The sequence below is a fragment of the Rhinopithecus bieti genome, unplaced genomic scaffold (assembly GCF_001698545.2).
Source record: "Rhinopithecus bieti isolate Rb0 unplaced genomic scaffold, ASM169854v2 scaffold_17420, whole genome shotgun sequence".
In the NCBI taxonomy this organism is placed as follows: domain Eukaryota; kingdom Metazoa; phylum Chordata; class Mammalia; order Primates; family Cercopithecidae; genus Rhinopithecus; species Rhinopithecus bieti.
In genome coordinates this window covers 111,343-123,277 of record NW_016808812.1, presented here as the reverse complement: position 1 = coordinate 123,277, position 11,935 = coordinate 111,343, and the positions used below count along the sequence as shown (strand labels likewise).

Here is an 11,935-nt window from a genome sequence, read left to right as displayed (position 1 = left end):
AAAATAGCAAACCGAAGAATATATATACAATGCAATACCATTTACATGAAGTTCAAAGACGTATAAAACAGAGCAATACACTGTTAAGGAATTTGTGTGTGTGTGTGTGCGTGTAATGCCTATACATGCCTGTACATATTGTCTTAGTCTGCTATAACATAATGCCTGGGCATGGCTTCTAAACAACATAAATTGATTTATTTGGAGACAGAGTCTCACTCTATTACCCAGGCTGGAGTGCAGTGGCACGATCTCGGCTCACTGCAACCTCTGCCTCCTGGGTACATGCGATTCTCCTGCCTCAGCCTCCCAAGTAGCTGGGATTACAGGCACCTGGCACCATGCCCAACTAATTTTTGTATTTTTAGTAGAGACAGGGTTTCACCATATTGGACAGGCTGGTCTTGAACTCCTGACCTCAGGTGGTCCACCTGCCTTGGCCTCCCAAGGTGCTGGGATTACAGGCACAATTATGTATTTCTCATAATTGTGAAGACTAGGAAGTCCAACATCAAGGTGGTGGCAGACTCATTGTCTGGTGAGGACCTGCTTTCTAGTTCATAAGTGGGACCTTCTCCCTGTGTCCTGGAATGATGAAGGGGAAACCAGCTCTCCAGAGTCTCTTTTATAAGGGCTCTAATCCAATTTACTAGGGCTCTATCCTCATGACCTAGTCACCTCACAAAGTCCTCATCTTTAGGTACCATCATATTGGGGATTAGGTTTCAATATATGAACCTTGAGGGGAAACAAACGTTCATTCTATAGCACGTGCGTGGAACTGATAAATACATAGATCCAGACAGAAGTGTTCTCTGGGCAGGAGGGAGGAGATGTGATTAGGGAGGGGCACATGGGACCCTGAGTGCAGGTAACCCTGACTTAGGCTGCACAGAAGGTACATGGTTTTTCATTGCATTATACTTTATGCCTGATATATAAGCTAAATATATTCTTCAGATGTATGATATGTCATAACAAAATAACATTAAAATCCATCAGCAAGTTCTAAGTGAGGTTACATTCCCAGCTCTTTGAAGAAGAAAGAGGATTAAAAAAAATTCTTACTGCATTTCTTCCACAGTTCATAGGGTAATTTTAATAAAATCATTCCTTATTTTACGTAACAGACTGATGACAGAAATACACATTGCTATAGCTCCCCACTGGTGATCACCAGTGAGTAGATGAAGTAGATCATCTCCCCTAATCCTGTCCTCTCCTTGTTCATTGCAGATGTTGCTGTGGTAGACATGAGTGATGTCTCCAGACAGCCTTCCCTCTTCTACCATCTTGGAGTCCGAGAAAGCTTTGACATGGCCAATAATGTGATCTTGTACCATGACACCGATACCGACACTGCTCTCTCTTTGAAGGTACAGGGTATTGTTCACATTCTCCTGAGTGCTTCGTTTTGGGAAAGCAGAATTATATGTCTAGCTGAAATGCCATAGTAGTACAGGAAGTTGGAGAAAAACAAAGGCTTGCTTGTGCAATTCTTTCCTTCCCACCACAGGTTCTGGTTCACACAGACGACTTCCTGGCCACTTTGTGAGCATCTGTGCTATAGTCGTACGTGTGCAGGCAACTTGGGCATTTCCAAGCTCGTTAGGGAAGTGGAGGCAAACACTCCTGTTAGTTTCAATTGAAGCAAACACACTTCTGAATTCCTTCATGAGCAGTTGGATCCAAACCTACACATAAAAATCAGTTCTCAACTTGGATAATAGTATGAAGACATTGAACAGTTACCGAAATGGACAGAATATTTTAGCATAGACTCAATTAGTCTTTGATGTTACTTTCCCCTAGTCTGAAAGCAAAGCAAAACTGAAAACATGTGTGTTCCTGCACAACTCATTCATGGTTAAGAATTTCTAAAATGTATTTTTGCAAGTTTGATACAAGCTTTTTTGGATAACATAGTAATTTAAAAAAATGCTTATATTTGTATAGTGGAAATGTTTAACATGAGTTATTCCGAAATTCAGTGGATACTAATATTGTTGAATATTTTAGTCAGAAAATCCTGGCCTATGTTAAATCATTTTAGAAATAATGGATTAGTTTGTTTATAACAGTGCTTCTCGGCCTTGAGTGCACTTCGGAATTACTGGGAGAGCTTGTAAATATCCCCATGCCTAGGCCTCACCCCAGACCAATTACGTCACATAATCTCAGGGATGGGGGTGGGACCCAGGCATGGAGATTTTTTTAACCTCCCAAATGTGCAACCATGGGTGAGAACCAATGGTTTGGAGAGTCAGCCTTTGCAGACATCATTTCTAAAGGTTCAGTTCCCTCAGTATTAAAAATCACTGGTAGAGAGTAGTAAAATTTTATGCCGAAGTTGGACATTTTCACTGTGTTTCTTGAGATTTAATATTAACTAGGTTTTCAGGGTTGTGTAAGGATCTGAGATTATTTCCTGGTAGAAATACCACCTGCTTGAGATGTGTAACTTGTATGTGCTAAACATCATATATATGTTACATAGATATGTACTCAGTAATTATGGCAAAATACTGTTGTTTTAATAAGTCATTTGTATGATAGTGAAAGAAGAGACTTTTATTAGTGAACTTCACATTGTAGAATAGTTTCCCCAGGGCAATAAACCAATGTAAATTACATTAGATATTTAGATACTGACCTTTTCTTTTACTGATTTTCACGAAGGTAGTTAGGCTTCGGAATAGTTAGAACTTAGCAAGTGTGAAAGATATAGATTATTAACCTATATTTTGATGAAAGACGTGAAATTAGAATTTTTTTTTTCCAATTTAGGACAGTTTCTTCAACCGTGCCTTAGCAAAGCCCTCTGGAAAGTTTTATGGACTAGATGTTTTAATTTTAATGATACAGAAAAATATTTCCTAAAACGGAAATGGGTAATCAGTTATATCTAACATCAGAAGAAGCAGTTTGCACTTGTTATCAGGAAATAAAAATCTCAGAATATATAAAACATGTTTTACAGGGCAGCAGTTTGATTATGGTGTTTTCTCTCCCTCTGGAAATGTCGGTGCATAAATGAGACAGTCAAGAGCTGCCTAATTATCATACTAAATTTACTGACTAAAATTGTTGTCACTGAATTTGAACATTCCTAGACTGTTGTAGCGAGGTGTCAGGAATTCGACTGCCAACACCCTTTCTGTAGGAAAGCTGACTGTGGTGTGGCCTTCACACTGATTGATTCAAGAAATGGTTCCAGATCCGGGGATAGCACAGTGCCTTTTAGGCCCTTCCTTGCTATCACTGACATTCTTTTCTGGGAAGGCAAGATGCAGGGCACTCAGCACCCCAAACCTGAAGCTCAAAATATCTTTTGGGCAAAAGCATTGGCACTGTTCTGGGGAAATCCTTATAAGCATAGATGCCCTCTAATAGTTCCAAAGGCTAACCAGTGGTGATCAGTTTTCTCTGGAATATGAATGTTGCAATTCCGAGGTTCATTGTGTTTGAAGCTTTTGGAGAGGGAGGTTTTACATGATTAATTCTTGCTCTAAGGTGGGTGCTTTTATGTGATTAATTCTTACATGGTTAATTTCTTTTATAGAGGGGAGTACTGGCTAATGCTTATGGAAATTAGCTGTTTTGAAAAAAGCTATATTCATTTTTTCTTTTTCTTCTCAGGACATGGTAACTCAAAAAAACACAGTAAGTATTACATTTTCAGAATTTTAATTCTGAAATTAAATGTAAATGTCAGTTTGTAAAATGCTTGCCTGAAAATCACCCAAATAGCAAGATGACTTCTAATCATGCCTGTGGGTTGTGTTTCTAAGGAGGACAGCTAGAAATCTCCCTATGCCTCAGCCTGCCAGCCCCAGGCCCCACTCAGCCATTGAGGGTGTGAGCCAGAAGGCAAGGCCAGGCAAGAAAGTGTATGTTCTTCATTACCTGCTGGGACTTAGAGCTGGAACCTTCTGGGTGACTCCTTCTGAGCTGGGTCGATGTTCCATGGACCACCAATAATCTTTTTGCTGGAGTCAGTACCTCCCATACTTCCCAAGCAGAGTTTCCCTAACGATGCAGGAACGTGAACTTGTATGCCAGTTAATATGGGGCACAAGTTTCTTGCCACAAATGGAAAAGAAGTGGGATGGAATTCTACTTCCTTCTGTCCCATTTATGTACTGAAGTCTCCTGATTTGGCTTAAAAGTTCTGAAATTACATAGTTTTATTGCCACGTTGGTTTGAGTAGTATAATGAAATCACCACCCTAAAAATGTTTTAAAAGGATCTTAGAAATGTTGCCAAGGTTATCCTGTACCCTTGAATGCACCCCAAGCTGCCCATCCCTCCAGACCTATGGCACTGTGGTTTGAGAAACCATGACCTAGACTCAGGACAGGCCCTTGGTCCCTCTCCTTAGAGCCTTAGTCTCCTTCCTGCTAGCCCTTCTAGAAGGAACAGGCCTGCAGACTCTCTTCCTATTCCAGTTGGAGTTCCTAGGAGAGGGGAAAAAAGGACCCAGGAGGCAAAGCTGTCCCCTGGGCACCCTCTGCAGAAGTTCCCAACCTGCAGCTTGGGGGCCCAGGCTTCCCCAGGACCCTGACAGAGCTCCCCACCTAAGACAGAAGTTTTAGAAACATAGCAAGTGGTGTAGTGCACATGATTACTATTGGAGCATGAATTTTACAAGCAGGCCTGTAAGATAAGGCATCGGGTAGTTTTAGATTCCTTTTGGAAAAGAAATGGGATCAGGCGTGACTTTTTTTCTTTTTTTTTGAGACTAAGACAGGGTCTTGCTCTGTGGGCCAGGCTGGAGTGCAGTGGCATGATCTTGGCTCACTGCAACCTCTGCCTCCCGGGTTCAAGCACTTCTCCTGTCTCAGCCTCCTGAGTAGCTGGGCTTACAGACACCTACCACCACGCCTGGCTAATTTTTGTATTTTTAGTAGAGACAGGATTTCCCCATGTTGGCCAGGCTGGTCTCGAACTCCTACCTCAAGTGATCTGCCCGCCTTGGCCTCCTAAAGTGCTGGGATTACAGGCGTGAGCCACCACACTAGGCCTTGATTTTTAAAATTACCTACTTTGTGGAGAAATGGGGAAGAAGTCGAAGGAGATTGGGCCTGAGGCCCAGGAGGTGCATTTATAGCTGCAGCCGTGTCTCTAAGTAACACTGGGCAGTCAGTTGTTCCACCCCTGCCTAGGCCTCAGGATCCTCAGCAATAAAATGAGAAATGTTGAACTATGCTGTTTTGCTCATTGATACTTTCCAGCCCTCAACATCTGTGGTTCCGTATTTATTATAGAAGCAAAAAGATGTATCCTGGATTTAATGCAAGAAATGGCTATGAAATGCTGATTCCTTAAAACAGCAAGAGTTACGTTGAGGCAAGGAGCAAGGAAGACAACTCGTTTTCTTTCTCCATTCCTCACTGTTGGATGCATCAGCACTCAGAAATATTCTCTCCTCCAGGAAACTTGGTGTCATGCTGTTACCATTCCACTACATACCTCCCTTCTGGTGCATTCTGCCTCTTCCAAAACACCCAGGAATTCCTTAACATTCTTAGTAATTCCAAGCATACCTCGGCACTATTCTTCCTAGGTATTTGTTTTTTTAGGAATAAACTTACTCTAAAGCAGTGGTCCCCAACCTTTTCATTACCAGGGACTGGTTTCATGGAAGAAAATTTTTCCACAGACCAGAGGTGGGGGATGGTTTCAGGATGAAACTGTTTGACCTCACATCATCAGGCATTAGATTCCCATAAGGAGCACGCAGCCTAGATCCCTTGCATGCGCAGTTCACAATAGGGTTTGCACTCCCGTAAGAATCTAATGCCTCCAATGATCTGACAGGAGATGGAGTTCAGGCAATAATGCTTTCTCACCCACCGCTCACCTCTGCTATGTGGCCTGGTTCCTAACAGGCCACTGACTGGTACTGGTCCATGGCCCTGGGGGTTGGGGACCCCTGCTCTAAAGGCTTTGGCAGCTAATCTCTTTGCTATATTTGGCATTATGTTAGAATTTGGTGCCCAGTATTGGTCACCATGCTTGGCAAGATGTGAAAATTTAGAGCACTCAGAAGAATAAAAGGATCCCAGGTGATGTGATGAGTGGAAAATCGCCCCTAAGAGGAAAAGCTAAAGGGAATTAAGCCTTGAGAGCTACCATTAGTAGTCATCTTCAAATGCTATCCTCTTTCTGAAAGTAAAGAGATGTTTACTGTTTCCATTCCAGATGGGATGGAAGTAGGGTAAACAGAAAAATGGTTTGGATCAGCAGAATGGACATCTTGCAACTAATGGTGATTAAACATTAAAACAGAATGTCAAAGTAACTTGGGTGGCTTCTAAGGAGAATTTGCTCAGTTGTCCCCTCCATGTGGATTGGGGTAACCCTGGAATCAGACACCTGGATCATATGACCCCAGAGATTCTGAGAGAGAATCTGATGGAATTGTGGGTTTGTGATCATTTTGGAAAGATTTTAACACACACACACACACACATATACACACACACACATACATACAATGCATACATACATAGTCATAGTTAGTAAACAGTGAAGTCTTGTAAATAAGGGGTATGAATTAGATGCCACACCCTGAACATGTAGCCAGATGTTTGAAATGATTTATGAATATGTGAAAACCAAGATGCTTTGAGATCTCTTTTCAAGGAGTTATTTGATATTTCTAAAATTGTACTTTTACCCAGAAAGAGAGATGGAAAAATTGAAAATAATAACAAAGATAAAATTGTGCTTGATGATGTATTGAATTCAGCTTCATTTAGCGGTGAGGTGGGCACATTTCTCTCTTTTCTTTTCTTTTTTCTTTTCTTTTCTTGACAGAGTCTCACCCTGTAGCCCAGGCTGGAGTACAGTGGCATGATCTTGGCTCACTGCAACCTCTGCCTCCCGGGTTTGAGTGATTCTCCTGCCTCAGCCTCCCGAGTACCTGGGACTACAGGCATGTGCCACCACGACCAGCTAATTTTTGTATTTTATTTTATTTTATTTTATTTTATTTTTTTAAGTAGAGACAGAGTTTCACCATGTTGGCCAGGCTGGTCTCAAACTCCTGGCCTCAGGTGATCCACCTGCTTTGGCCTCCCAAAGTGCTGGGATTACAGGGCACGTTGCCCAGCCGTTTGTCTCCATTTCTAGGAGCAGTTGCTTTGCAGGGATGCCGAGAGCAGGAAGCCAGTCTCCAGGCTTCAGAGTGGACCACCTGCAGCTCTTCTGGGCTGCTTTGCTCTTTGGAAACATGGTATCACCTTTTGTGTTCACCTCTTTTTCAGATCATGCTCGTATTCTTGTGTTCTGGTTTTGTTTTGTTTTTTGAAATGCTTTATGTAGGTATAATTTACATACCATAAAATCTACCTAGTTTAAGCACACACAATTCAATGACTTTTAATAAGTGACAGAGTTATGCAGCCAGTTTGTGTACCACAATCTAGTTTTAGAGCATTTCCCTGACCCCAAAATGCTTATTTGCAGACAATCTCTCTTCCCACACCCAGCTCCAGGCAAGAACTAACCTGCTTTTCGTCTTATAGACTTGCCTTTTCAAGACCTCTCATGTGAAAGTAACCATACAATATGTGATCTTTTGCATCTGGCTTCCGTCACCTAGGATGATGTTTTCGAAGTTCATCCATCATCCATGCATGGATCAGTAGTTCTTTCCTTTTTATTACTGAATGGTATTCCACTGTATAGATATTCCACATTTTGTCCATTCCCTAGTAGATGGATTTTTGGATCGCTTCCACATTCTGTCTATTGTGAATAATGCCACTGTGAATATTTGAGTACAAATCTTTGTGTGGGCACATGTTTTTATTCCTCTTGAATACATACCTAGGAATGGAATTGCCAAGTCATATGGTAAAGATAGGCTTTTTTTTTGAGCTGGAATCTCGCTCTGTCACCCAGGCTGGAATGCAGTGGCACGATTTCAGCTCACTGCAACTTCTGCCTCCCAGGTTCAAGTGATTCTTCTGCCTCAACCTCCTGAGTAGCTAGGATTACAGGCACCTCCCACCACGCCCGGCTAATTTTTTTTGTATTTTTAGTAGAGATGCGATTTCATCATATTGGACAGGCTGGTCTCAAACTCCTGACCTCAAGTGGTCTGCCTGCCTCAGCCTCCGAAAGTGCTGGGATTATAGGTGTGAGCCACCGTGCCTGACTGGTAAATATACCTTTAATTTCTTAAGAAACTGTCAAAACAATTCCAAAGTGGCTGCACCATTTTACATTTCCACTAGCACTGAGAGGTCCAGTATCTTCACATCCTTGCCAATACTTGGTATCATCTGTCTTTTTATTGTAGCCGTTCTAGTATGAACTGATACCTGAGTGTGCTTTTAGTTTGCATTTCCCTAGTGGCTAATAACTTTGAGCATCTTTTCATGTGCTCATTAGTCATTCATAGTCTTCTTTGGTGAAATATCTGTTCAAATCTTTTGCCCATTTAAAATTGGGCTATGTTCTTACTACGAAGCTGTGTAAGAGTTCTCTATACATTTTGGAAGCAAGACCCTTATTAGAGGTTTTATCAATTATTTCTTTTACGGATCGTGCTTTTGGTGTATCTGTGAACTCTTAGCCCAAACCAAGGTCATGAAGTATGACTCCTATGTTTTCTTTTAAAAGTTTTATAGTTTTAGCTCTTACATTTAGGTCTCTGATCCATTTTGAGTTAATTTTTTGTGTCTGATGTGAGGTAGATGTCCAACTTCATTCTTTCACATTTGGATCCCTAGTTGTCCCAGCACTGTTTCTTTAAAAACACACACACACACACACACACACACAACTACCTTGTCATCTTTGAATCGTCTTGCCACCCTCATCAAAATCAATTGACTATATACGTGAGGTTTATTTTTGGACTCTTAATTATAGTCCATTGATATGTGTCTACTCTTACGCTAATACCACACTGGTTTAAAACTTTTCTTTTTTTTTTGAGGCAGGGTCTCACTCTGTCACCCAGGCTGGAGTGCAGTGGTGCGATCATGGCTCACTACAGCCTTGACTTCCCCTGGCTCAGGTAATCCTCCCACCTCAACCTCCCGAGTGCCTGGAATTATAGGCACACGCCACCATGCCCAGCTAATTTTTCTATTTTTTTGTAGAGATGGGGTTCTGCCATGTTGCCCAGGCTGGTCTCAAACTCCTGGGCTCGAGCATTCTGCCCGCCTCAGCCTCCCAAAGTGCTGGGATTACAGACATGAGCCCCCCCCCCCGGTGCTTTTTTTTTTTTTTTTTTTTTTTGAGACAGTTTCACTCTGTCACCCAGGCTGGAGTGCAATGGCGTGATCTCCGCTTACTGCAATCTCTGCCTCCCAGGTTCAAGCACGTTCTCCTGCTCAGCCCATGAGTCGTGGGTCATAGTGCCAACTACCATCGGCATGGCTAATTTTTTTTTTTTTTTTTTTTTTTTTTTTTTTTTTTTTTTTTTTTATTAGTAGAACGGGGTTTGCAGTGTTGGCACAGGCTGGTCTAGAACTCCTGACCTTTGGGTGATCCACCTGCGTTGGATCCTCCCAAAGTGGGCTGGGAATTACAGGCACTGAGCCACTGCGCCTGACCTGCACCCAGCCCTTTTTTAAAATTTATTTTTCTTTGTTTTTTGTTTTGTTTTGAGACAGGGTCTTACTCTGTCACTCCAGCTGGGGTGCGGTAGTGTGACCACACCTCACTGCAGTCTGCACTATTTTGATTACTATAGCTTTATAGTAATTTTGAAATTGGGAAGTGCGAATCCTGTAACTTTGTTCTTTTCAACATGGTTTGGCCATTTGGGGCCCCTTGAAGTTCCATATGAATTTGAGGATCAGCTTTTCTGTTTCTGGGGGGAAAAAAAAAAGCTATAAGCCAATATTGATAAGGATTGCATTGTATCTGTAGATTGCTTGGCTGGTATTGACATCTTAACAGTTTTAAGTCTACTAATCCATGAATGTGGGATGTCTTTCCATTTATTTAGGTCTTCTTTTATTTCAGCAATATTTTGTAGTTTTCTGTGTACAAGTCTTTCACTTTCTTGGTTACACTTACTCCTGTGCATTTTATTCTTTTGGATACTCTTGTGAATGGAATTGTTTTCTAGAAAATTTCCTTTTCAGGATTGACTTTAAAAAAATTCCTGTCACAAAAATCTTGAACACTACATTTCACTTCATATTTCAGTATTTGATTGAGTTGAAAATGGTAATTGGCTTTTTGGTCAGAGTTCTATATAAATGGCTTCTGGTTTTTCCTGTATTTTCATCCATTTTAGTTCTTATACTATTTTATGCTGCTTTGGAGATGACAGAGATAGCCACTTTCTGCAGTTTATCACTTTAGAAAACATGTTTATATGGTGACAGATCAAGGCTGAGTCTTTATGAAAGTAAAAGAGTGAAAATACAGCCAACCCCAAGGCTGCTTTATCTGTTTAACCTTGGAACTTCCTAGTACTTTGCCACTAGTGTACATAATCATACCTTTATACTTACATCTTATTTTGCAGGTTGATTTCCTCTAGACTCAGACTCTGAGGCTGAGTTTAGGGTACAGGAAGTTTATTAAGGGATACCTTTGGGATGGCTGCTGGAGAAGGGGAGTAAATGAAGCGGGACTGGCCAGAGGGAGACATGCAGCTGAGATGCAGGCTCAATGACAGCTTTGGCTGACCACCTTGGGGGAGGGAGGTCTGGAGCTGAAATGGCCTTTTTGAGTTGTCTTGGGTTGGGATGAAATGGCCAGGCCTCTATGTTCCTCCATTTGTCCTTCATCACTAGGAATGTAGCTTGGATGAGATGCTCTCTGGAATCGAGGCAGTTCAGAAGGGACTAACAGTAAGGGGCTGCTTCCTAGAGAGCTCCCAACAACTGGGGCAACACATCCTTCCTTGAAGTTGGGTTGGGGGGTTCTGGGTGGTATACCTGAGTATCCACCATGTTATTATTATTTCATTTGAGAAATGTGTGTATGTATGTGTGTCACATATACCCCAAGACTAAGAAATACATTTCCAAGGCTTAGAGGCACTGCAATAATTTTTTCCACTGACTTGGTGGGTAAATTACCTGAAAGCTGTGCATAGCCTTGCTAGAGAGGCACCATGGAGATATGCACCTTCTCTGTCCCCAGGGAGAATTACTGGGAGAAAACAAGGTGTTCTACCCAACTCTTGCAGAAGGAATTGTGAAAAGTACATTGGACTTTATTTTCGTTTGTCATGTCCTAAAGCCAGAGTTCACAGTTGTTTTTTTAAAAAGCAGAGTTAAATTTCCAAGCTAGGATCACGTTATTTAAAAAAAAAAAAAAACACCTTATTAAAAAACACATTATTAAAAAATTAATCTGGTTCTTGACCTCTGGTTTAGGTGATTTTTTTTTTTTTCTGGAAAGCCAGTGAGATTTAAGAGAAACTCATTGTTCCCATTAAAATGGTTGTCTTTATAATCCAAATAAATTAGAAATTCTTTGAGAAACAGACACTGGCAATATTGGGGACATTGTCTTCAATACTGGAAGTCTTTCCTCTGGCTTAGGAACATGTGTAGGTCTTGAGGTCAGGATAACAAATTCTCCTGGTTTTTTCCTCTTGACTTTCTCAGGTCTTCAGTTGCCTATGGCTTAGGACTCAAAAGTATCAAAAATGATATGGATTGCTTAGGGACATTTTGGTAGAAAGACGATTAAGTTTCTTTTCTCTTTTCTGTATCCTTTGGATTTTCTGAGTTCCAAATCAAGATTTCTAGTGCTTTTATTAGCAAAGACTCAATTTCAAACAAGAAAGCTACATCTCATAATAGGGATAATTTTATTTTACACACAACATGAATTATGTAAAAATCTCCGTTCGTTCTTTCTCTGTCCCTCCCTCCCTCCTCCTCTCTCCCCCTCCCTCTCTCCCTCTCTCCCTCGCCTTCTCCCCCCTCCCTCCCTCTCTCCCTC

At 41.4% G+C, this 11,935-nt stretch overlaps 1 protein-coding gene across 1 annotated transcript in view; it reads left to right on the top strand.

Moving 5' to 3' along the window:
• Positions 1 to 1,221: 1,221 nt before the first annotated feature.
• Positions 1,222 to 11,935, top strand: part of MAP3K15 (mitogen-activated protein kinase kinase kinase 15) — a gene marked incomplete at its 3' end in the record, with an annotated part of 115,319 nt that continues 104,605 nt past the window's right edge. The window contains exons 1-2 of the mRNA XM_017887235.1: positions 1,222 to 1,376; positions 3,640 to 3,663. Coding sequence (XP_017742724.1) covers positions 1,254 to 1,376; positions 3,640 to 3,663 — 147 coding nt within the window. The remainder of the gene's footprint in view (positions 1,377 to 3,639; positions 3,664 to 11,935) is intronic.